Here is a 24,031-nt window from a genome sequence, read left to right on the forward strand (position 1 = left end):
TGGATCTAACATAATATTGTGAGAGTCCAGTCCATAGTGGATCTAACATAACATTGTGAAAGTCCAGTCCATAGTGGATCTAACATAATAGTGAGAGTCCAGTCCATAGTGGATCTAACATAATAGTGAGAGTCCAGTCCATAGTGGATCTAACATAATAGTGTGAGAGTCCAGTCCATAGTGGATCTAACATAATAGTGAGAGTCCAGTCCATAGTGGATCTAACATAATAGTGAGAGTCCAGTCCATAGTGGGGCCAGCAGGAGACCACCCCGAGTGGAGACGGGTCAGCAGCGCAGAGATGTCCCCAACCGATGCACAGGCGAGCGGTCCACCCCGGGTCCCGACTCTGGACAGCCAGCACTTCATCCATGGATTATAAACTCGCAAAAATGTCCCTGGACACATGAGGACTTTGAATATGACCAATGTATGATCCTGTAACTACTTGGTATCGGATCGATACCTAAATGTGTGGTATCATCCAAAACTAATGTAAAGTATCCAAACAAGAGAAGAATAAGTGATTATTACATTTTAACAGAAGTGTAGATAGAACATGTTGAAAGGGAAAATAAGCAGATATTAACAGTAAAATGAACAAGGGGATTAACAATTCATTTTTACAGCTTGTCCCTCATAATGTGGACAAAATAATAGGTGTATAAATGACACAATATGTTACTGCATATGTCAGCAGACTAATTAGGAGCCTTTGTTTGTTTACTTACTACTAAAAGACAAGTTGTCTTGTATGTTCACTATTTTATTTAAGGACTAACTTGCAATAAGAAACATATGTTTAATGTACCTTAAGTTTTATCGTAAAATAAAGCCAATAATGCCATTTTTTGTTGTCGCCTTTATTTAGAAAAGTACCGAAAGGTAGCGAAAAGTATCGAAATATGTATATATATATATATATATATATATATATATATATATATATATATATATATATATATATATATATATATATATATATATATATACCAAAACATTGGTATCAGGACAACTCTAGTTCACACTAAAAGAAAACATGGACCGAGCTGGAATGATTAAAGGGTACAAATACAGGTTTTCACATTGTTATCAAATCGCAATGGGGCTGCTTCCAAGAGTGTTACTTTTTCACATAATATCAACATCACATATTTGGTGGGAAAAATCATCGACCTAGATTCATATCAATCTGGGCTGAGCGCCACAAAGCGTCGATGTTTTCATTGGGCCGTGACTTTATGGAGTTATTGTCTTCATTACCTCACAATTGGATCGTTCGGAATATTTAGCTTCGACACAGTAAAACACACACGGGGAAGTTTTCACAGCTGCACAGAGAGAAGGGAAAACAGATGAATGGACGGACGTGAGAAGAAAGATAGCAGGGATGGAGTTACACGTCAGCCACGACTTCAAAGTCACAACCAGGTTATTACACCGGGATTATTTTTGCGGTAAATCTCTTTTGTGACACGGTCTTTCCAGCTCACTGCAACATTATTTGATGTTCAGAATTGTTGTACTGCAGTCCTGTCTGTCGGTGGCAATAATACACATTTCAGTGGTTAACCCCTGCCAGACGATTGAAGACAAGTAAAAGTTGTCTTCTGTGGGTAAAAGTTTTGATAAATGTATTCTTCAATTTGTGGAAATCAGGATAGCAGAACTTCTTACAGAACTTCTTTACTCAAGCTAGAGTTGTTTGTAAAATGCCTTTTGGCACACACGGGATATGTCAGCAGTAAATCCAAAAAACAATATCCCCAAAACCAAGTAGCTCACGCTGTGTTTACAATAAAAGCATAAACATAGTTTTCTGTGTGGTGAGCCGAGACGTAATTATATTTCAGTCCAAGCAGGCTGGCAGTGCGTTGTGACCACATAAATAACGTGGAATAAACCAAAGGACGAGTCTCGCTGCCAAACGTTTACATTCTCTGTCCCGAGAACGTCTTCTGCTGCTCCTCTCCAAGTTCAGTCCTTGTCACATCACCTCCATGTGAACCCCATACAATAACTTCAAAGAATAATTACCATAATATACTTAGACTTCCTTTTTATCGTCGTTCAAATTTGAACTTTACAGTACAGATAAGAACGACATTTCGTTGCATTAGCTCATGGTAGTGCAGGATAAAAAAGCAATAAGGTGCAGATATAAATAAATAAATAGGTTACTGTACAGATAAATATATTGCACTTTTGCATATGCATCCACGTTTATGGATGTATGTTATATTGTCTTTTTTATTCCAGCGAGTTAATCCATTTTGGGGGGAGTTGAGGGGATAATTATGATGCGTTCAAGAGTCTTACCTTAATAATACCAAATAAAGGGAGAATGCCGGTAAGTTCAAAGACACTGACAATACTTGGTGTTTAAGGCACTGTTGGCTTGGATTATTAATATAACTACCGTATTTTCCGGACCGTAGGGCGCACCGGATTATAAGGTGCACTGCCGATGAATGGTCTATTTTGATCTTTTTTCATGTATAAGGCACATTAAAGGAGTCTTTTTTTTTTTTTTTTCTAAATTGAAAACACTTCCTTGGGGTGTACATCAGTGTTTTTCAACCACTGTGTGAGATATTGTCTGGTGTGCCGTGGGAAATTATGCAACTTCACCTAGTTTGTCCAAAAAATATTTTTTGCAAATCAATAATTATAATCTGCAAATAATGTGCCGTTCTTTAGTGTCCGTGCTGTGTAGAACTGTGATCCCAATATGCAGACCACAGCGTGCAGGTAAAAAAGGTACGTAACGCTTAACCCTTGTGTGGTGTTCGGGTCTGTGGGACCCGTTTTCATTTTTTATTAAAAGAAAAATGATACAATTAATTAATGTTTCAAACTGAGACTCACTGACTTTGGCTCATTTTCTGTGAAGAACATATATCAGACTACATATTTAATGACCACACACCATACACATTTCTATTACATATAAGATATCCGGACTAATAGAAGTGTGGAAATTGATGTTCTGTGTACCACACGCACCCACCCACACACCCACACACCCACACAGCAGGCCTAGACAGGAGGAGGACAGAGTGTAGGTACACAGAAAATCAGAGGGTCAAATGTGCGAGAAAATGAGAGCAGACAGTGTTGACAATGTTGCAACCTTGTGTGGGAACCGCAGGTGCAGAAACACAAAAGAAGAATCCCTGTGGGATGCACAAACTGGCAGAGAGATTTTCCATACAACGTTCATATTGTTGTTACTCAGCCAGCGTTTGTGGGTCTGATGGACCCCGTTGCATTTTGTGGCTTTCAATGCCTCACAATCAAACACTTTTATGTTAAAATACTAAACAGATGTTTAATGGGATAAGGTAAACATCTGTTCAGTATTTTACATAAAAGTGTTTGATTGTGAGGCATTAAAAGCCACAAAATGCAACGGGTCTATCAGACCCACAAACGCTGGCTGAGTAACAACAATATGAACATTACACAAGGGTTAAACCAAAAATGAACAAAAGGGAAAGGAAAAGGCAATGAAGCATAGGGATGGCTATGTAAAACGACAGTAAAACTGAACTGGCTACAAAATAAACACAAACAGAATGCTGGAGGACAGCAAAAACTTGCAGCGTGTGGAGCAGAGACGGCGTCCACAAAGTACATCCGTACATGACATGGCAAGCAGCAATGTCCACACAAAGAAGAATAGCAACAACTTAAATAGCCTTGCTTGCTGACACACAGCAGGTGCGGGGAATAGCGCTCAAAGGAAGACATGAAACTGCTACGGGAAAACACCAAAATAACAGCACAAGACAAGTCCTAAAGCACTACACACAGGAAAACACCAACAAACTCTAAATAAGACACGAGGAGGACCTGGTGGAGTTTCATTTTTTAAACACTGGTCTACATAACATGTAATGGTGGTTCTTTGGTCAAAATGTTGCATAGATGATGTTTTACACATCATCTTCAAGCCGCTTTCTGACAGTCGCTTCAGGATGCGCCGTTTTGTGGGCGGTCTTATTTACGTGGCTCACCTTCGACAGCGTCTTCTCCACGTCATCTTTGTTGTAGCGGTGTAGCGTGCAAGGACGGGAGTGGAAGAAGTGTCAAAAGATGGCGCTAACTGTTTTAATGACATTCACACTTTACTTCAATCAATAACAGAGCAGCATCTCCTCATCCGGAAACAACAACAAGGCCGGAAATGTGTCCCGTGAAAAACTGTCCGACCGGAACTCTCTAATAACTAAAGTTCCTTGGGTGAATAATGTAAACTCACCACACCGGTATGTTTTAGCGCTTTCATGGCGAGTTTACTGACAGATATAAGTAAGAACTTTACACTACTTTATATTAGAAATGGCAACAGTGGAGGATGAATGTCACATAACAAGAAGATAGAGAAAAAGAAGAAGCTTATCGACTATGTTGACGGCACGGACTACAAAGGCGGACGCGCGCAATTTTTCAGGATTTATGCAGATCCCAAATACAGATCAGCAGGTACCAGAAAGTAAGAAAAGTTGCTTTTGCATAATATTGCGAAACAAAAAGCCAGATTAAATATGTTTTACCTTATACACACACCATAATAATACTGGTATGTTTAATGCGTCGACAATCCATCAGTCAATGCGGCTTCATAGCTTACCAAAGTCGTACTAAAATATTTTGATAGATTTTTGAGCGCCGTGTGTAATGTGCTATATTTTCAATGTAACACAAAAAATGTTGGCGTTTACATGAGTGATATTGCCATCATAGTGCAGTCTACACGTATCTCTTATGTTTGACTGCCATCTACTGGTCACACTTATCATTACTCTATGTACCAAATAAAATTGCTTCGAGGTCGGTAAGCAAAACCGGAATTATTCCGTACATTAGGCATTAGGGTTATAAGATTTTAAGTGTGCCTTATAGTCCGGAAAATACGGTACTAATATAGCATCATTAATTGAAATATTGTGATACAGAACTTGGAAAATCCGGCTTTGGTTTAATAAATATGTGCATGACATTATACAATTACTTTTAATTAATCACAAGTTCATGGTGAAAGTTACATTTGAAGCCTTTAAAAAGGCTATAAGTCACACTCACATGTTTGTATTATTGAGTTAATCTGACTAAACCATGTCGTTCTAAGATACGCTGGAAACCAGAACAAATCATGTTTCTGAGAATCAAGTTAGCAGGCTTGGATAATATGGTTGAATTTTCTGGGTCTTTGAACGGCCATCCATCAGTGTTTGCATGAGAACGATACCGCTAATACCTATCAAAATATCCCCTTTAAAATATGTTTTTATTTGACGTTATTAATTACAGATTCATGCAACAGCCCCTGAGATGACATGGCTTGACTCCCACCAGAACTGAAGAATATGTAACGACGAAAAATTAGTGATGTGACCACAGAACTTTCCTCCGGAAGGTCTTATCTTTGTCCATGTGATGTCAGATGAAACAAAAATGGAGCTGTTTGGCCACAATACCCAGCAATATGTTTGGAGGAGAAAAGGTGAGGCCTTTAATCCAGTGGTCCCCAACCTTTCTGTACTTGCAGACCGGTAAATGCTTGAAAATTTGTCCCACGGACCGGGAGGGGGTGGGGGGGTAAAAAAATGTTGGTTTTTTTTGTTTTTTTGTCAGAAAGAAATACGATCATGTGTGCTTACGGACTGTATCCCTGCATACTGTATTGATTTATATTGATATGTAATGTATATATTGAGTTTTTTATGTTGATTCAATTTAAAAAAAAAAAAAAAAAAAAAAAAAAAAAAAATTTCTTGTGTGGCCGCGGCCCGGTACCAATCGGTCCACGGACCAGCACCGGGCCGCGGCTCGGTGGTTGGGGACCACTGCTTTAATCCCAGGAACACCATGCCTACCGTCAAGCATGGTGGCGGTAGTATTATGCTCTGGGCCTGTTTTGCTGCCAATGGAACTGGTGCTTTACAGAGAGTAAATGGGACAATGAAAAAGGAGGATTACCTCCAAATTCTTCAGGACTCGGAGGGTTGCTGGTTACTGGGGTTCAATTCCCACCTTCTAGGGCAGTCATTTTCAACCAGTGTGCCGCGGCACACTAGTGTGCCGTGAGAGATCATCAGGTGTGCCGTGAGAAATTATTTAATATCTCCTAATTAACCATTGTCGGGTGTCCGTGCTATAATAAAGTGCGGCAGATAATGTAATACTCATCTATTTCAGTAGGTGGCAGCAGAGGGCGATAAATACCTGTAAAGACAATCGAGTTAGCGCTGCGCATCACGTGACAGTGACAGTTTGAGATCGCAGCAAGAGGATGCGAGCAAGTGACAGTGATGGAGAAGTTTTTGAGAAGGGAAAATGCAAATGGCGAACAGGGTCCTGGACAAAATTCTGACCCAGATGAAGGCTCTAGTATGAGTGGTCTACAAAATAAAAAAAGACGGTGAGCTCGACGCAATAAAGCGAAAGCTATCTTTCATTTGGATTGACTTTCACCGGGGATGCGAGAGCACCGACTCCGCAGTGCTTGGTGTGTGGTGAGAAGCTATCCAATAGCGCCATGGTGCCAAGCAAGCTTAAACGCCATCTCCAAACGAAACACCACGATGGACTATTTTGTACGCTTACGTACAAACAATGAGAAATAGGCAACTTTTCTGAGAAAAACCACAAAGGTAAACAAGAGAGCCCTCAAAGCTTGCTACCTTGTTGTTGAACTCGTAGCTAAATCAAAAAAGTCCCACACTGTGGCAGAAACATTAATACTGCGAGCTTGTAAAGCCATTGTAATAGTAGTAAGTATAAATACATTTAGAAAACTATATTATTAACTATATGTATTATATGCTGTGTTAAGAGTGTCATTTTGTGTCATTTTGGTTGGTGGTGTGCCGCAGGATTTTGTAAATGTAAAAAGTGTGCCGCGGCTTAAAAAAGGTTGAAAATCACTGTTCTAGGGAACGGCGTAGCAAAGTTGGTAGAGTGGCCGTGCCAGCAATCGGAGGGTTGCTGGTTACTGGGGTTCAATTCCCACCTTCTACCATCCAAGTCACGTCTGTTGTGTCCTTGGGCAAGACACTTCACCCTTGCTCCTGATGGCTGCTGGTTAGCGCCTTGCATGGCAGCACCCGCCATCAGTGTGTGAATGTGTGTGTGAATGGGTGAATGTGGAAATACTGTCAAAGCGCTTTGAGTACCTTGAAGGTAGAAAAGCGCTGTACAAGTATAACCCATTTATCATTTATTATAGGACAAGCTAAAATCATCAGCCCGGAGGTTGGGTCTTGGGCGCAGTTGGGTGTTCCAACAGGACAATGACCCCAAAAAACACCTCAAAAGTGGTAAAGGAATGGCTAAATCAGGCTAGAATGAAGGTTTTAAAATGGCCTTCCCAAAGTCCTGACTTAAAGGTGTGGACAATGCTGAAGAAACAAGTCCATGTCAGAAAAGCAACACATTTAGCTGAACTGCACCAATTTTGTTAAGAGGAGTGGTCAAAAATTCCAGCAGAAGCTTGTGGATGGCTACCAAAAGCGCCTTATAGCAGGTAAACTTGCCAAGGGACATGTAAGCAAATATTAACATTGCTGTATGTATACTTTTGACCCTCACATTTTCAGTAGACCCATAATAAATTCATGTTTTTTTTGTGACCAACAAGTAAATAAGAGTTGTAGAAAGTATTGGAAACTTAAGACAACCATGACATGATGTTCTTTACAAGTGTATGTACACTTTTGATCGCGACTGTACATCTTCGTAGTACGCAAAAAACCTTTCCAATCGTCTCATCCGAACAACACCCTCGAATTAAATGAGGTAGGGACGGTTAAGTTTGTTTACAACGTTGTGTGAAAAATGGGGGCGGGGCTTTCCCAAAAGTTTCCCTCGGGGGAGAACGTACAACCGACAATGTGGCGCATTGTGACTAAGTCCTCTGACAGCCCTGCAGCTGGCTTCTCCGTGGATTCTTGTGAGAGTGTGCGAGGTGAAGCCAGCGTGTGTGCATGTGTGTGTTGTGTAAACCAGACCCCCCGCCCCCTCCGCCACCCCGCTTTTTAACCCCCCCTCCTTGCACTTCTGCTGGGAGGAATGTGTGGTCCGCCTCCTACGCTGGACGGCTGTGCCAACATTCCTGACTCACACAAGCAGAGAAAAAAAAAAAGAGGGATGGAGTGAAAGAACTCAAATACGGGTCCGGAATAAAAATCTGCTTCTGCAGGCTATGTACAGGCATGGTAATAGAGGGAGAAAGAGGAGGCGATTGTTCGTTCAATTGCCCTTCAGGTCCTTTCAACCTGCACATACACACGCCATAAAAGCCCGCAGGGGATTCCTGGAATACCATCCCTTTAACAGAGCAGATCCTCGCCTCTGCAGACTCTCTAACAAAGTTGGGCTGGTCAGTGTTAGAATAATTATGTACATATTATCACACACCTCTTATGCTTAAGGGCCGTTGCTATAGTTATTATCAATTGTGCTGAAGTTGTACTTTTTCTATCTGTGCAAAGCCAGTCGTCTCGTATCAGTGTTTGTTTCCAGAATCGGCCTGCTGACTGCCAAGGGCGAACATCGAGTACCGTGACGCAGACAGAGCAGAGACAGGGCGATATCACGAGTGTCAGCACATTTGCATTTCATTAATAGTCATATATCGTGTCTAACTGGAGCTGCTGAGATTACCCCCCTTCCTTCAGCGGCAGCTTCAGTGATGTAACCACCTACTCAGTGGCTTAGTGGTTAGAGTGCCCGCCCTGAGATCCCTCAGGCTGTACTGCATCAACAAACAACATCAGTGTGTAAAGGATATCACCACATGGCTCAGGAACACTCCAGAAACCCACTGTCAGTAACTACAGTTGGTCGCTTCATCTGTAAGTGCAAGTTAAAACTCTCCTATGCAAGGCGAAAACCGTTTATCAACAACACCCAGAAGCGCCGTCGGCTTCGCTGGGCCTGAGCTCATCTAAGATGGACTGATGCAAAGTGGAAAAGTGTTCTGTGGTCTGACGAGTCCACATTTCAAATTGTTTTTGGAAACTGTGGACGTCGTGTCCTCCGGACCAAAGAGGAAAAGAATCATCCGGATTGTTATAGGCGCAAAGTTGAAAAGCCAGCATGTGTGATGGTATGGGGGTGTATTAGTGCCCAAGACATGGGTAACTTACACATCTGTGAAGGCACCATTAATGCTGAAAGGTACATACAGCTTTTGGAGCAACATATGTTGCCATCCAAGCAACGTTACCATGGACGCCCCTGCTTATTTCAGCAAGACAATGCCAAGCCACGTGTTACATCAACGTGGCTTCATATTAAAAGAGTGCGGGTACTAGACTGGCCTGCCTGTAGTCCAGACATTGAAAATGTGTGAAGCCTAAAATAGCACAAGGGAGACCCCCGGACTGTTGAACAACTTAAGCTGTACATCAAGCAAGAATGGGAAATAATTCCACCTGAGAAGCTTCCAAAATGTGTCTCCTCAGTTCCCAAACCTTTACTGAGTGTTGTTAAAAGGAAAGGCCATGTAACACAGTGGTGAACATGCCCTTTCCCAACTACTTTGGCACGTGTTGCAGCCATGAAATTCTAAGTTAATTATTATTTGCAAAAAAAAAAAAGTTTATGAGTTTGAACATCAAATATGTTGTCTTTGTAGCATATTCAACTGAATATGGGTTGAAAAGGATTTGCAATTCATTGTATTCCGTTTATATTTACATCTAACACAATTTCCCAACTCATATGGAAATGGGGTTTGTAGATGTCATCAGTGTTTGAACCTGACAGTCAGTCATTCAACTACCAGTATAAAAAAAAAAGTGCCATTACGGTAAAGAAAGCACACACTTTAAAGTCATCCATCTAAAGTCGTGACCTGCAGTCGACCTTTTTGCACATCCAGCCAGCCAAGAAACCGCATATTCACCAGCTGGGTGTTAGTGCTGCGTGTGCGAGTCCAAACCATGCAAAATGAGCGTCTACTGTACGCTGACCCCTGCACGCCCCCCCCCCCCTTTCACATCTGTCAGCATGGGCTGTCAGCGGCGGTAAGAGAGTGGCGTTATGTACGAGCGGATTCAACACGCCGCTGCAATATTGTGGGGCGAGCACGGTGGCGCAGGGGTTAGTGCATGTGCCTCACAATACGAAGATCCTGAGTAGTCCTGAATTCAATGTGTTCTGTGTGGAGTTTGCATGTTCTCCCCGTCACTGCGTGGGTTCCCTCCGGGCTTCCTCCCACCTCCAAAGACATGCGCCTGGGGATAGGCCCCTCCCACCTCCAAAGACATGCACCTGGGGATAGGCCCCTCCCACCTCCAAAGACATGCACCTGGGGATAGGCCCCTCCCACCTCCAAAGACATGCACCTGGGGATAGGCCCCTCCCACCTCCAAAGACATGCAACTGGGGATAGGCCCCTCCCACCTCCAAAGACATGCACCTGGGGATAGGTTGATTAGCAACACTAAATGGTCCCTAGTGTGTGAATGTTGTCTGTCTATCTGTGTTGGCCCTGTGATGAGGTGGCGACTTGTCCAGGGTGTACCCCGCCTTCCGCCCGAATGCAGCTGAGATAGGCTCCAGCACCCATACTTGCCAACCCTCCCGATTTTCCCGGGAGACTCCCAAATTTCAGTGCCCCTCCTGAAAAATCTCCCAAAGCAACCATTCTCCCGAATTTCTCCCGATTTCCAGCCGGACAACAATATTGGGGGCGTGTCTTAAAGGCACTGCCTTTAGCGTCCTCTACAACCTGAAAAGGAGACTATTATATATGTCTCCGGTATCCACAGGTTTGTCTATAACCCATAAAGTAGGCAGGCACGGAGCTATTTCTCAGCGGGTGTTTATTGCAGCCGGCACGTTCACACACTGACACACAACATCCGGATTCCCATCATGCATTGCTTCAAAACTACGGCAAGTAGTAATGTCCAAAAACATAACAGAGACGAAGCAGAAGAAGGAAGAAGAGACAGTCATGGCGACGACGAGTAAGAAGAAGAAGTACGCTTGTAAGTTCCAAAATGATTGGAAAAAATTGTTTTCAGTTCATCCAGGACAGCTCGAAGGGGAAGGGGTATGCTGCCTGCACATTTTGGGGGGTGTATATTGTAGCGTCCCGGAAGAGTTAGTGCTGCAAGGGGTTCTGGGTATTGTTTATGTTGTGTTACGGTGCGGATGTTCTCCCGAAATGTGTTTGTCATTCTTGTTTGGTGTGGGTTCACAGTGTGGCGCATATTTGTAACAGTGTTAAACTTGTTTATACGGTCACCCTCAGTGGGACCTGTATGGCTGTTGACCAAGTATGCCTTGCATTCACTTGTGTGTGTGAAAAGGCGTAGATATTATGTGACTGGGCCGGCACGCAAAGGCAGTGCCTTTAAGGTTTATTGGCGCTCTGTACTTCTCCCTACGTCCGTGTACACAGCGACCTTTTAAAAAGTCATACATTTTACTTTTTGAAACCGATACCGATAATTTCAGATATTACATTTTAAAGCATTTATCGGCCGATAATATTGGACTGTCTCTACTTTAAACATTGATAACAAATTCATAAAACCGTATGTTTATTCAATGGCATTGAAAAGGGAAAAAAAGCCTTAAAACGTCGCAACTTTTCCCGCAACTTTCTGAAAAAGCTGCCATGAAATTAGGCATTTTAGGCCACAACAATCACACTGTAAGCTGCTTATTTTGGTCCTTTCTGGCTTCGTATCCCAAATGCATGCTTGGAATATCCAGTTGATAAGGTACAGTACAATGTACTATCTAGCCCAGTGTTTTTCAACCACTGTGCCGTGAGATACAGTCTGGTGTGCCGTGGGAGATTATCTAATTTCACCTATTTGGATTAAAAATATTTTTTGCAAAGCAGTATTTATAGTCTGCAAATGATGTGTTGTTGTTGAGTGTCTGTGCTGTCTAGAGCTCGGCAGAGTAACCGTGTAATACTCTTCCATATCAGTAGGTGGCAGTCGGTTGCTAATTGCTTTGTAGATGTCGGAAACAGCGGGAGGCAGGGTGCAGGTAAAAAGGTGTCTAATGCTTAAACCAAGAATAAACAAAATGTGAGTGCCCCCAAGACAGGGGTCGGCAACCCAAAATGTTGAAAGAGCCATATTGGACCAAAAATACAAAAACAAATCTGTCTGGAGCCGCAAAAAATTAAAAGCCATATTACATACAGATAGTGTACGTGTCATGAGATATAAATTGAATTAAGATGACTTAAAGGAAACTAAATGACCTGAAATATACCTACAAATGAGGCATAATGCTGCAATATGTACATATAGCTAGCCTAAATAGCATGTTAGCATTGATTAGCTTGCAGTCATGCAGTGACCAAATATGTCTGATTAGCACTCCACACAAGTCAATAACATCAACAAAACTCACCTTTGTGCATTCATACACAACGTTAAAAGTTTGGTGGACAAAATGAGACAGAAAAATAAGTGGCATAAAACACGTCCTAGAAAGTCGGAGAAAGTTATACATGTGTTTATAATGTCTATCTTCTATTTCCTGCTGGACATACTCTCTATTTTATGCTGCTGCTGCTGTCATATATACTGTATATACTGTAATATTGTACATGGTCATTGGTGTATATTGTATACACTACCGTTCAAAAGTTTGAGGTCACACAAACAATTTTGTGGAATAGCCTTCATTTCTAAGAACAAGAATAGACTGTCGAGTTTCAGATGAAAGTTCTCTTTTTCTGGCCATTTTGAGCGTTTAATTGACCCCGCAAATGTGATGCTCCAGAAACTCAATCTGCTCAAAGGAAGGTCAGTTTTGTAGCTTCTGTAACGAGCTAAACTGTTTTCAGATGTGTGAACATGATTGCACAAGGGTTTTCTAATCATCAATTAGCCTTCTGAGCCAATGAGCAAACACATTGTACCATTAGAACACTGGAGTGATAGTTGCTGGAAATGGGCCTCTATACACCTATGTAGATATTGCACCAAAAAGCAGACATTTGCAGCTAGAATAGTCATTTACCACATTAGCAATGTATAGAGTGTATTTCTTTCAAGTTAAGACTAGTTTAAAGTTATCTTCATTGAAAAGTACAGTGCTTTTCCTTCAAAAATAAGGACATTTCAATCTGACCCCAAACTTTTGAACGGTAGTGTATATGTTATAGACATAATATAATATATCTGTATATAAATTATTCTGTACACATATTATGTATATATTCGTATATATGTTAGATTTTTTTTATAGCTTTTTTAGTCTATTTATACCTGCATTGTCCTTTCCATCCTTACACTTTCCATCATTGTAACTGAGCTACTGTGTTGAACAATTTCCCTTGTGGATCATTAAAGTTTGTCTATGTCTATGTAAACAAACTACGGTGAGTTCAAGGACCGCCAAAATTAGTAGGACAAAACGGTGCTCACCAAATACTCAAATCATAAACAGTGTGCTTTATAACAATCAGGAAGGTTTGCGTCATGTTTGTCCTCCTACGGAAACCATATTAAAACAAAAACTTCTTTTTTTTCCTCATCTTTTACCATTTTTCATACATTTTTAAAAAAGCTCCAGAGAGCCACTAGGGCGGCGCTAAAGAGCCGCAGGTTGCCGACCCCTGCCCTAAGAAAAGGCATTGAAGCTTAAGGAAGGCTATGCAGAACGAGACTAAAACTGAAATGGCTACAAGGTAAACAAAAACAGAATGCTGGACGACAGCAAAGACTTACTGTGGAGCAAAGACGGCGTCCACAATGTACATCCGAACATGACGTGACAATCAACAATGTCCCCACAAAGAAGGATAAAAACAACTGAAATATTCTTGACTGCTAAAACAAAGTAGATGCGGGAAATATCGCTCAAAGGAAGACATGAAACTGCTACAGGAAAATACCCAAAAAAAGAGAAAAAGCCACCAAAATAGGAGCACAAGACAAGAAGTAAAACACTACACACAGGAAAACAGCAAAAAAAGTCCAAATAAGTCAGGGTGTGATGTGACAGGTGGTGACAGTACGACGACTTTTTACTGCCAACTGAGTTTCGTTTTTTAATGATTTCTGCTGGTGGTGTGCCTCCGCATTTTTTCAACGCAAAAAACGTGCCCTGGCTGAAAAAAGGTTGAAAAACACTGCTGTAGCCAATGTCAAACGCAAGTAAAGCCAAGTAGTGTAGTGGAAGAGAAAAGCTTTGTGATCGACAGACAGCAAGTCTTGTCCTGGGGTTACGGCTCGATGTTTACCTTGTGGCTTCCTGCTCCAAGCGAGACACGCTGGGAACGTAGAACATCACCCCGAAGAACAGCAGCGGCTCGTTGCCAAACTTGTCCAATTGCTTCTTGAGGGGCTTCTCCAGCTCCACCCAGCGCTGTGCCGGAGTCTGGTTCTTCCCTTGGAACCACAGGCCGAAGTAGTGGGTCTTGAACGAGAAGATTGGATAACATGAGTGGAGAAGCTGGACTCGAGCGTCACACATCATTGGTAAACAACGGTTTTAAGAGTGGATTTACTCTAAAGCAGGACTATTCCATGGCTGCCCAGGTCCCAGGGACCAAATCCCCTTGATAAGGGGAAAAACACTGAGGTCAGTTCAAAACATTTTTGCAGCAAATTCCTAAAAACACTAGAGTGCTCCTGGAACTTGGACCACTGTGAACACATTAGCAGATCTTTGCATCAACATTTTAACCTTCATCATCATCATTTCTTTGTATTCCTTTCATGAAAATGCATACAAGCCACATACAGTTCACACTTTCATAGTCTTTTGTTTCTTATACATTTCCATGATCGGAAAGGAGCAGATGGAAGAATAATATTCTTATGGTAAATGGTAAATGCGTTATACTTGTATAGCGCTTTTCTACCTTCAAGGTACTCAAAGCGCTTTGACACTATTTCCACATTCACACACACATTCACACACTGATGGCGGGAGCTGCCATGCAAGGCCCGAACCACCACCCATCAGGAGCAAGGGTGAAGTGTCTTGCTCAAGGACACAACGGATGTGACGAAGTCGGTGGAAGGTGGGGATTGAACCAGGAACCCTCAGGTTGCTGGCACGGCCACTCTCTCAACTGCGCCACGCCGTCCCCCATATATAACTCTTATATTTATCTTCACCCTTTTTTAACACAAATTATTTTAGATTACTTTATCACTTGTGGGGCGGTATAGCTCGGTGTAGCTTGAGGGTACCAGGTTCGATCCCCACTTCCCCTACCCTAGTCACTGCCGTTGTGTCCTTGGGCTAGACACTTTACCCACCCGCTCCCAGTGCCACCCACACTGCTTTAAATGTAACTTAGATATTGGGTTTCACTATGTAAAACAGGGGTCCCCAAACTTTTTGACTCCGGGGCCGCATTGGGGTAAAACAATTTGGCTGGGGGCCGCGCTATACATATACATATATATACATATACATATATATATATATATATATATATATATATATATATATATATATACATATATATATATATATATATATATATATATATATATATATATATATATATATATATATATATATATATATATATATATATATATATATATATATATATATATATATACATATATATATACATATACATATACATATATATATATATATACATATATACATATACATATATATATATATATACATATATATATATATATATATATATATATATATACATATATATACATATACATATATATACATATATATACATATACATATATATATATATATATATATACATATACATATATATATACATATATATACATAGGGCTGCAACTAACGATTAATTTGATAATCGATTAATCTGTCGATTATTACTTCAATTAATCGATTAATAATCGGATAAAAGAGACAAACTACATATCTATCCTATCCATTTTTTTATTGAAAAAAAACAGCATACTGGCACCATACTTATTTTTATTTTTGTTTCTCAGCTGTTTGTACATGTTGCAGTTCATAAATAAAGGTTTTTTAAAAAAATAAAAAAAATAATTTTAAAAAAACGGGGGGAAAAAAACTCTGCGCATGCGCATAGCATAGATCCAACGAATCGATGACTAAATTAATCGGCAACTATTTTAATAATCGATTTTAATCGATTTAATCGATTAGTTGTTGCAGCCCTAATATATACAGGTATATATATATATATATATATATATATATATATATATATATATATATATATATATATATATATATATATATATATATATATATATATATATATATATATATATATATATATATATATTATATGTAAATGTGTGTGTATGTATGTACGGTATATGTATATGTAAATGTGTATATATGTATGTGTATGTATATATGTATATGTGTACATATTAGGGCTGTGAATCTTTGGGTGTCCCACGATTCGATTCAAAATCGATTCTTGGGGTCACGATTAGATTCAAAATCGATTTTTTTCAATTCAACACGATTCTTGATTCAAAAACAATTTTTTAAATTTATTTTTTTATGAAAACAATACACAACAATACCATAATATCAAAAGGCAAAGAACAAATATATTTACCGTATTTTTCGGAGTATAAGTCGCTCCGGAGTATAAGTCGCACCGGCCGAAAATGCATAATAAAGAAAGAAAAAATATATATAAGTCGCACTGGAGTATAAGTCGCATTTTTTGGGGAAATGTATTTGATAAAAGCCAACACCAAGAATAGACATTTGAAAGGCAATTTAAAATAAATAAAGAATAGTGAACAACAGGCTGAATAAGTGTACGTTATATGAGGCATAAATAACCAACTGGTATGTTAACGTAACATATTATGGTAAGAGTCATTCAAATAACTATAACATATAGAACATGCTATACGTTTACCAAACAATCTGTCACTCCTAATCGCTAAATCCCATGAAATCTTATACGTCTAGTCTCTTACGTGAATGAGATCAATAATATTATTTGATATTTTACGCTAATGTGTTAATCATTTCACACATAAGTCGCTCCTGAGTATAAGTCAGTATATGAAAAAAACTGCGACTTATAGTCCGAAAAATACGGTAGTAAGAAAAGATTAAGCATTTTATTAACGCATATTATTTCTGGCTCCTCTACATGGAGAGGAGCTTGATGAGGTGGTTCGGGCATCTGGTCAGGATGCCACCCGAACGCCTCCCTAGGGAGGTGTTTGGGGCACGTCCGACCGGCAGGAGGCCACGGGGAAGAAGGAGGGTGGATTCCCCACATATGCGGTCCCCTCCAAGGTTTCTCATTGTCATCCCATTGGGTTGAGTTTTTCCTTGCCCCGATGTGGGATCTGAGCCGAGGATGTCGTTGTGGCTTGTGCAGCCCTTTGAGACACTCGTGATTTAGGGCTATGTAAGTAAACTTTGATTAATTGATTGATTGATTATAAAACTTGTCGACATGGAGATTAAGATGATCTTCTGTAAACAATGATTAATGCTGGCATTTCTCCCTCGAGCAAAGCTGTGCGTTGCGTCAGATGGTTAAAAAAAACAAAACCTGCAGCGTGACTTCATGATGCTTTTCACGTGAATAAGCATGCAAGGGCAACGTTTTCTTTGCGTGCGTCACCGCTTTCAAGAGCCGGCTACACACACACACACACACACACCTGTTTTGTGCGTGCGGTGGCACCACATCGTTAAAAAAAAAAAAAAGTCACTGCAGCTGCAAGGACACACATGACCCAGACAAAAAAAATCCCCCTCACACGCACGTAAATAAACATAAAGAGCAACACAACAAATGGGGCGTCGCAGCGCCTCATTTATTACGTGGCTGACACCTGGCAAATACCACAACACTGTGTGAGTAGCCAACATCACACTACCCTTTTCTGTCACTTTGTTGGCCCCCGACCTTACACACACACACACACACACACACACACACACACACACACACACACACACACACACACACACACACACACACACACACACACACCCTCCCACTGATCAGTGCACTAAGCGCGCACGCTTTGATGAACATTCAAGACTAGGGGTGTCCGATAATATCAGACTGCCGATATTATCGGCCGATAAATGCTTTAAAATGTAATATCGGAAAATATCGGTATCGGTTTCAAAATGATCGGTATCGGTTTCAAAAAGTAAAATGTATGACTTTTTAAAAGGCCGCTGTGTACACGGACGTAGGGAGAAGTACAGAGCGCCAATAAACCTGAAAGGCACTGCCTTTGCGTGCCGGCCCAGTCACATAATATCTACGGCTTTTCACACACACAAGTGAATGCAAGGCATACTTGGTCAACAGCCATACAGGTCACACTGAGTGTGACCGTATAAACAACTTTAACACTGTTGCAAATATGCGCCACACTGTGAACCCACACCAAACAAGAATGACAAACACAATTTCGGGAGAACATCCGCACCGTAACACAACATAAACACAACAGAACAAATACCCGGAACCCCTTGCAGCACTAACTCTTCCGGGACACTACAATATACACCCCCCGCTACCCCCTACCCCTAAACCCCGCCCCCCACCAACCCCGCCCACCTCAACCTCCTCATGCTCTCTCAGGGAGAGCATGTCCCAAATTCCAAGCTGCTGTTTTGAGGCATGTTAAAAAAAATAATGCACTTTGTGACTTCAATAATAAATATGGCAGTGCCATGTTGGCACTTTTTTCCATAACTTGAGTTGATTTATTTTGGAAAACCTTGTTACATTGTTTAATGCATCCAGCGGGGCATCACAACAAAATTAGGCATAATAATGTGTTCATTCCACCACTGTATATATCGGTATCATTTGATATCGGAATCGGTAATTAAGAGTTGGACAATATCGAAATATCGGCAAAAAAGCCATTATCGGACATCTCTAGTTGTTATTAGTGAGAATATACTTATTTTAAGGTATTTTTGGGTTCATTGAGGTTAGCTAATTTTACTTGTTTTGGAAAGTCTTGACAAGCCAAATTTTCTTGTTCTATTGGCAGATAATTTTTTGCTTAGTTCAAATAAAATACCCCTCATTTTTGTATTTTTTTTCTTCTTGTTTTTGAACACTGACTTTTTGCGATGTAGTACAATTTACACAACTTGAGTTGATTTATTTTGTAAAACCTTGTTACATTGTTTAATGCATCCAGCGGGGCATCACAACAAAATTAGGCATAATAATGTGTTAATTCCACCACTGTATATAGCGGTATCAGTTGATATCAGAATCGGTAATTAAGAGTTGGACAATATCGGAATATCGGGGAAAAAGCCATTATCGGACATCTCTAGTATAAAGAAACAGTTTAAGTAGTACAGAATTACATAACATAAATAAAATAGAAAAATATTCTTTCTACATAAAATAAATACCATAGCTGTGCAAATAATACAAAATGTATCAAACTCGTATAAAAAAAAAAAAAATTTGCAGGTAGGCAGGCCCTAAAGTTTTGCTCTAATCTCAACCAATCGTGACTCATCATATAGAAGGCGGAAGGGGAGGGGTTTAGTAGCTGTTAGCGGCGTTTGGACATTTTAACGTGAAATAAATTATATCGATGTTAGGATATTTTCTTAATTCATGTCTTGTTTAAAAATATATCGATACATCTTACAAACTCCATACATCGCCCAGCCCTACTGCACACTTCACTATACAGTATATTAGGGGTGGGAATTGATATTGAGTATTGATATCATGAATTGATGTTTTACTACAATAACAGTGGGGGGGCGTGGCCAGGTCGGTGTCATCGTATAATGTGATGTACGTGTGTATTTTTAAAAAAAAATAAAAAAAAATAAAAAGGCTAAACAATGTTATACATATTACCATATTTCTCGGACTATAAGACACACTTAAAATCCTTTCATTTTCTCAAAAAACCTAGTTAATATCCATCTTGACTAACTGGGTTAATAAAAGTGTTTACAGTACAGTTGTCATTCACTTCAATTTTGCTGAATATCGCTCAAAAATGTATATCTTTATATGTATACTTTCACCGGAAAATATATCTAGATATATATCGAATATCGACTTTAAGTAAAAATTAGGGGTGTAACGGTACGTGTATTTGTATTGAACCGTTTCGGTACGGGGGTTCCGGTTCGGTTCGGTGGTGTACCGAACGAGTTTCCACACGGACATATTAAGTAGCGTAACGCACGTTGTGTAAACAATGCACACCGAGGCACAACACACGGCATGCTAGCAGCTAACGGGCTCGGATAGACTGACCATACGTCCTCTTTTCACCGGACATGTCCTCTTTTGCGGAGCTGTCAGGGCGGAGTTTCTTAAATGTCTCAAATGTTCGGCATTTTGAGTTAGGGTTGCGTGTATTTTCAATGTACGTCCAGGGTTAAGAAGGGGTTAAAAACAAAACAAATTGTGCGCGCAGCAGCATTGGTGAGGGAGGGGCAGAGACAGAGAGAGTTATGATAAACGCGCATGCGTCGCCAGGCTCTGCTTTTTATCCATAGATTTATCACATTTAATTTTTTATTATCTATAGCAGGGGTGTCAAAAGTGTGCCCCGGAGGCCATTTGCGGCCTACAGCTAATGTTTTAAAGGCCCACGGCACATTCTAAAAATACTATTAAAATAAACAAAAACATAACAAAAGGGAAATAAAAAAGCTTAAAGGCCTACTGAAAGCCACTATTAACGACCACGCAGTCTGATAGTTTATATATCAATGATGAAATCTTAACATTGCAACACATGCCAATACGGCCGGGTTAGATTAGTAAAGTGCAATTTTAAATTTCCCGCGAAATATTCTGCTGCAAACGTCTCGGTATGATGACGTTTGCGCGTGACGTCACGGATTGTAACGGACATATTGGGACAGCATTGTGGCCAGCTTAAGTCGTCTGTTTTCACCACATAATTCCACAGTATTCTGGACATCTGTGTTGGTGAATCTTTTGCAATTTGTTTAATGAACAATGGAGACTGCAAAGAAGAAAGCTGTAGGTGGGGTCGGTGTATTAGCGGCCGGCTGCAGCAACACAACCAGGAGGACTTTGAGTTGGATAGCAGACGCGGTACCGTGAGTACAGCTTTGGCTTCCAAATATTTGATCGCTTGCCTGTCCGTGCGTGCTGCTATGTGCATGTCACGTACGTAACTTTGGGGAAATATATGTGCTGTATGAACTTTACGGAGGTGAACGGTACTTTGGGCTGTGGGATTGAGTGTGTTGTGCGGGTGTTTGATTTGTATTGGTGGGTTATATGGACGGGAGGGGGGAGGTGTTTGTTATGCGGGATTAATTTGTGGCATATTAAATATAAGCCTGGTTGTGTTGTGGCTAATAGAGTATATATATGTCTTGTGTTTATTTACTGTTTTAGTCATTCCCAGCTGAATATCAGGTCCCACCCGCCTCTCACAGCATCTTCCCTATCTGAATCGCTTCCACAGCCCTCTAATCCTTCACTCTCACTTTCCTCATCCACAAATCTTTCATCCTCGCTCAAATTAATGGGGAAATCGTCGCTTTCTCGGTCCGAATCGCTCTCGCTGCTGGTGGCCATGATTGTAAACAATGCGCAGATGTGAGGAGCTCCACAACCTGTGACGTCACGCTACTTCCGGTACAGGCAAGGCTTTTTTATCAGCGACCAAAAGTTGGGAACTTTATCGTCGATGTTCTCTACTAAATCCTTTCAGCAAAAATATGGCAATATCGCGAAATGATCAAGTATGACACATAGAATGGACCTGCTATCCCCGTTTGAATAAGAACATTTCATTTCAGTAGGCCTTTAAAGGTGAAATGTAATTTAGAAAAAGTTGCAATGTTGACTAATAAAACAAAGCTGTTTTTTTTTCTTTCAAACTGTCATTGCTCAAAACATAATATTGAATCAAAATCAATGTTATTATGAATTATTGACCTATCCAAGGTTCCCATTACTTCACATCAAATATTCCACTAAGAAAAATATTTTTGGTGGAAGATTTTGCAAATTTGGTGAATAAATAATCCAAAAATGTATATTTTGTTGTTTTCTTACTATACCGAAAATGAACAGAACCGTGACCTCTAAACCGAGGTACGTACCGAACCGACATTTTTGTGTACCGTTACACCCCTAGTAAAAATATAACGAGATATACTTTTTCGTCCATATCGCCCAGCCCTAGTGTGTAGCATACATTTTGACCTTGATGACCAAATATGGTCTGTTGCCCTTGGTCTATGGTTGTGAATGAAGTGCCAGCCTTCTTGCAGTAGCGGGAATAAAAAAAAAAGTCTCACCTCCCGGAGTTCCAGTCGCTGGGCCACGGCTTCCAGGCATTCCTGCCCCGTGCTCTCCACCGACAGAGTGCATTCGATCACGTTGCTGTCCAGCAGGCGAATGCGCGTCACAAAGTAGTTCTTGCTCAGGACGTTATAGCGCCGCGTGCGCCGCAGCTTCAGCCGAAAGGGCATAGCTGGCAGCCGGGCACGACGAGGGTGGAAGGGTCAAAAGTCACCAAAAAAAATTACAAAAAAATAAATAAAATGACGGGAGAGTAAGAGGGGACCTGGCCTTTTTACGATCTGGCCGCTGACCCCCTCACTCTCGCACGATGCCGGCCGTACCACCGGGTGGAGAGATGCACTCTGGCCAGGTGCTGGCCCATTCCCACCAGATGTTCGGATGACGACGAGGAAGATGGACAGGTGCTGGGAGGAAAAAAAGGTATGTCAATAAGGTGGCTTGAATGACTGATACAGTAGCAGTACAGTTTGATTCTACAGCTGTGACAGCTGCACTGTGGAGATTCCAGGCTACGCGTCAACAGACATCAAACGCTCGGCAGCTGGCTTTGAGGAAGAAGATTGGAAGACTTCTATCTGCCTGTGTGGGAGGCCTTTGTGCTTGTTTTTAATCAAGCAAAACACAGCCAGACATTGTAGTGTACACTGTAAGCAAGCTGTTACTCTCCCACAGAGACACACATGCTGTCAATTATTACTATAAGGCAGAGCTGGGCAAATATTTTGACTCAGGGGCCACGTTGAGAGAAAAAAAATGTGTCTGGGGGGCCAACGTGTATGTGTGTATTAATCATATATAAACATTTATCTGTACAAATATGCTGTACAGTATGTGCGTTTTGGTCCCTTTTTTTCCACACTGCAAAAACTGCAATCAAAGTAAGATGAAATATCTCAAATAAGGGTGATATTTGCTTATTTTCTGTCTGATAAGATCCAGTGTTTCCCACACATTCATTTATTTGTGGCGGCCCGCCACGAAAGAATTACGTCCGCCACAAATTTTAAAAAATAAAATATTTTTTTTTTTTTTTTTGTCCTGTCCAGCTTCTCAGGCAAATCATATAGTTAATGTAGATGCCCATATAGGCTGTTCAGATTTACTTTACAAAAGAGAAGTGTAGGATACTTCTCTTGTTGCCTTATTTGTATTTGACCACTACTGTTTTCTGTTTATTTGTTACTGACTGTGGCAGGACACCTCTGCCTCTGTTTCACTTTATGTTGCTGGTAAATAATATGGTTGTAGTAGTAGGCTAAAGTTAAATTATTTAGTATGCACTAATTAAAGGGGCAGAGCTTTGAGAGACATTTTAGCTTTTATATTTTATAAGATATATTTTTTGTAAGAACCACAATTAATAAATATATTTCAGTGAATAACTTATTGTTCAAATCTGTATATAAATATGTACATAAAGTGTTGTAATTATATTGTAAAATGGATGGATGGATGGACGTTTAAAACAAAACTGTTATTAATTAGTAAGTATACATTTTTTTAGCCTTTTTAGAGAAAATCATATCATTGTAGTAAATTATGCAAATTACTCGATGATGTCATGGTGACCACGCCCATAGCCACGCCCCCACCGCCACAGGTATCTTGGCAGTTTATGGGAAACACTGAGATCATTCTTCTCACTAAGCAGATTTGATGTTAGAGTGTTTTACTTGTTTTAAGTGTTTTGCTCCTAAATGACCTCAGTAAGATATTACAGCTTGTTGCTGAGATTTGATGACCAACATTGAG

General features: G+C 40.5%; 1 protein-coding gene across 1 annotated transcript in view; it reads right to left on the reverse strand.

Moving 5' to 3' along the window:
- Positions 1–24,031, reverse strand: part of LOC133640480 (tyrosine-protein phosphatase non-receptor type 14-like) — a 137,131-nt gene that overhangs the window by 65,813 nt on the left and 47,287 nt on the right. The window contains exons 2-3 of the mRNA XM_062033923.1: positions 22,273–22,683; positions 14,237–14,412 (exon numbers count right to left, since the gene is read on the reverse strand). Coding sequence (XP_061889907.1) covers positions 14,237–14,412; positions 22,273–22,446 — 350 coding nt within the window. The 5' untranslated portion in view covers positions 22,447–22,683. The remainder of the gene's footprint in view (positions 1–14,236; positions 14,413–22,272; positions 22,684–24,031) is intronic.

Source organism: Entelurus aequoreus, linkage group LG23 (assembly GCF_033978785.1).
Source record: "Entelurus aequoreus isolate RoL-2023_Sb linkage group LG23, RoL_Eaeq_v1.1, whole genome shotgun sequence".
Taxonomy (NCBI): Eukaryota; Metazoa; Chordata; class Actinopteri; order Syngnathiformes; family Syngnathidae; genus Entelurus; species Entelurus aequoreus.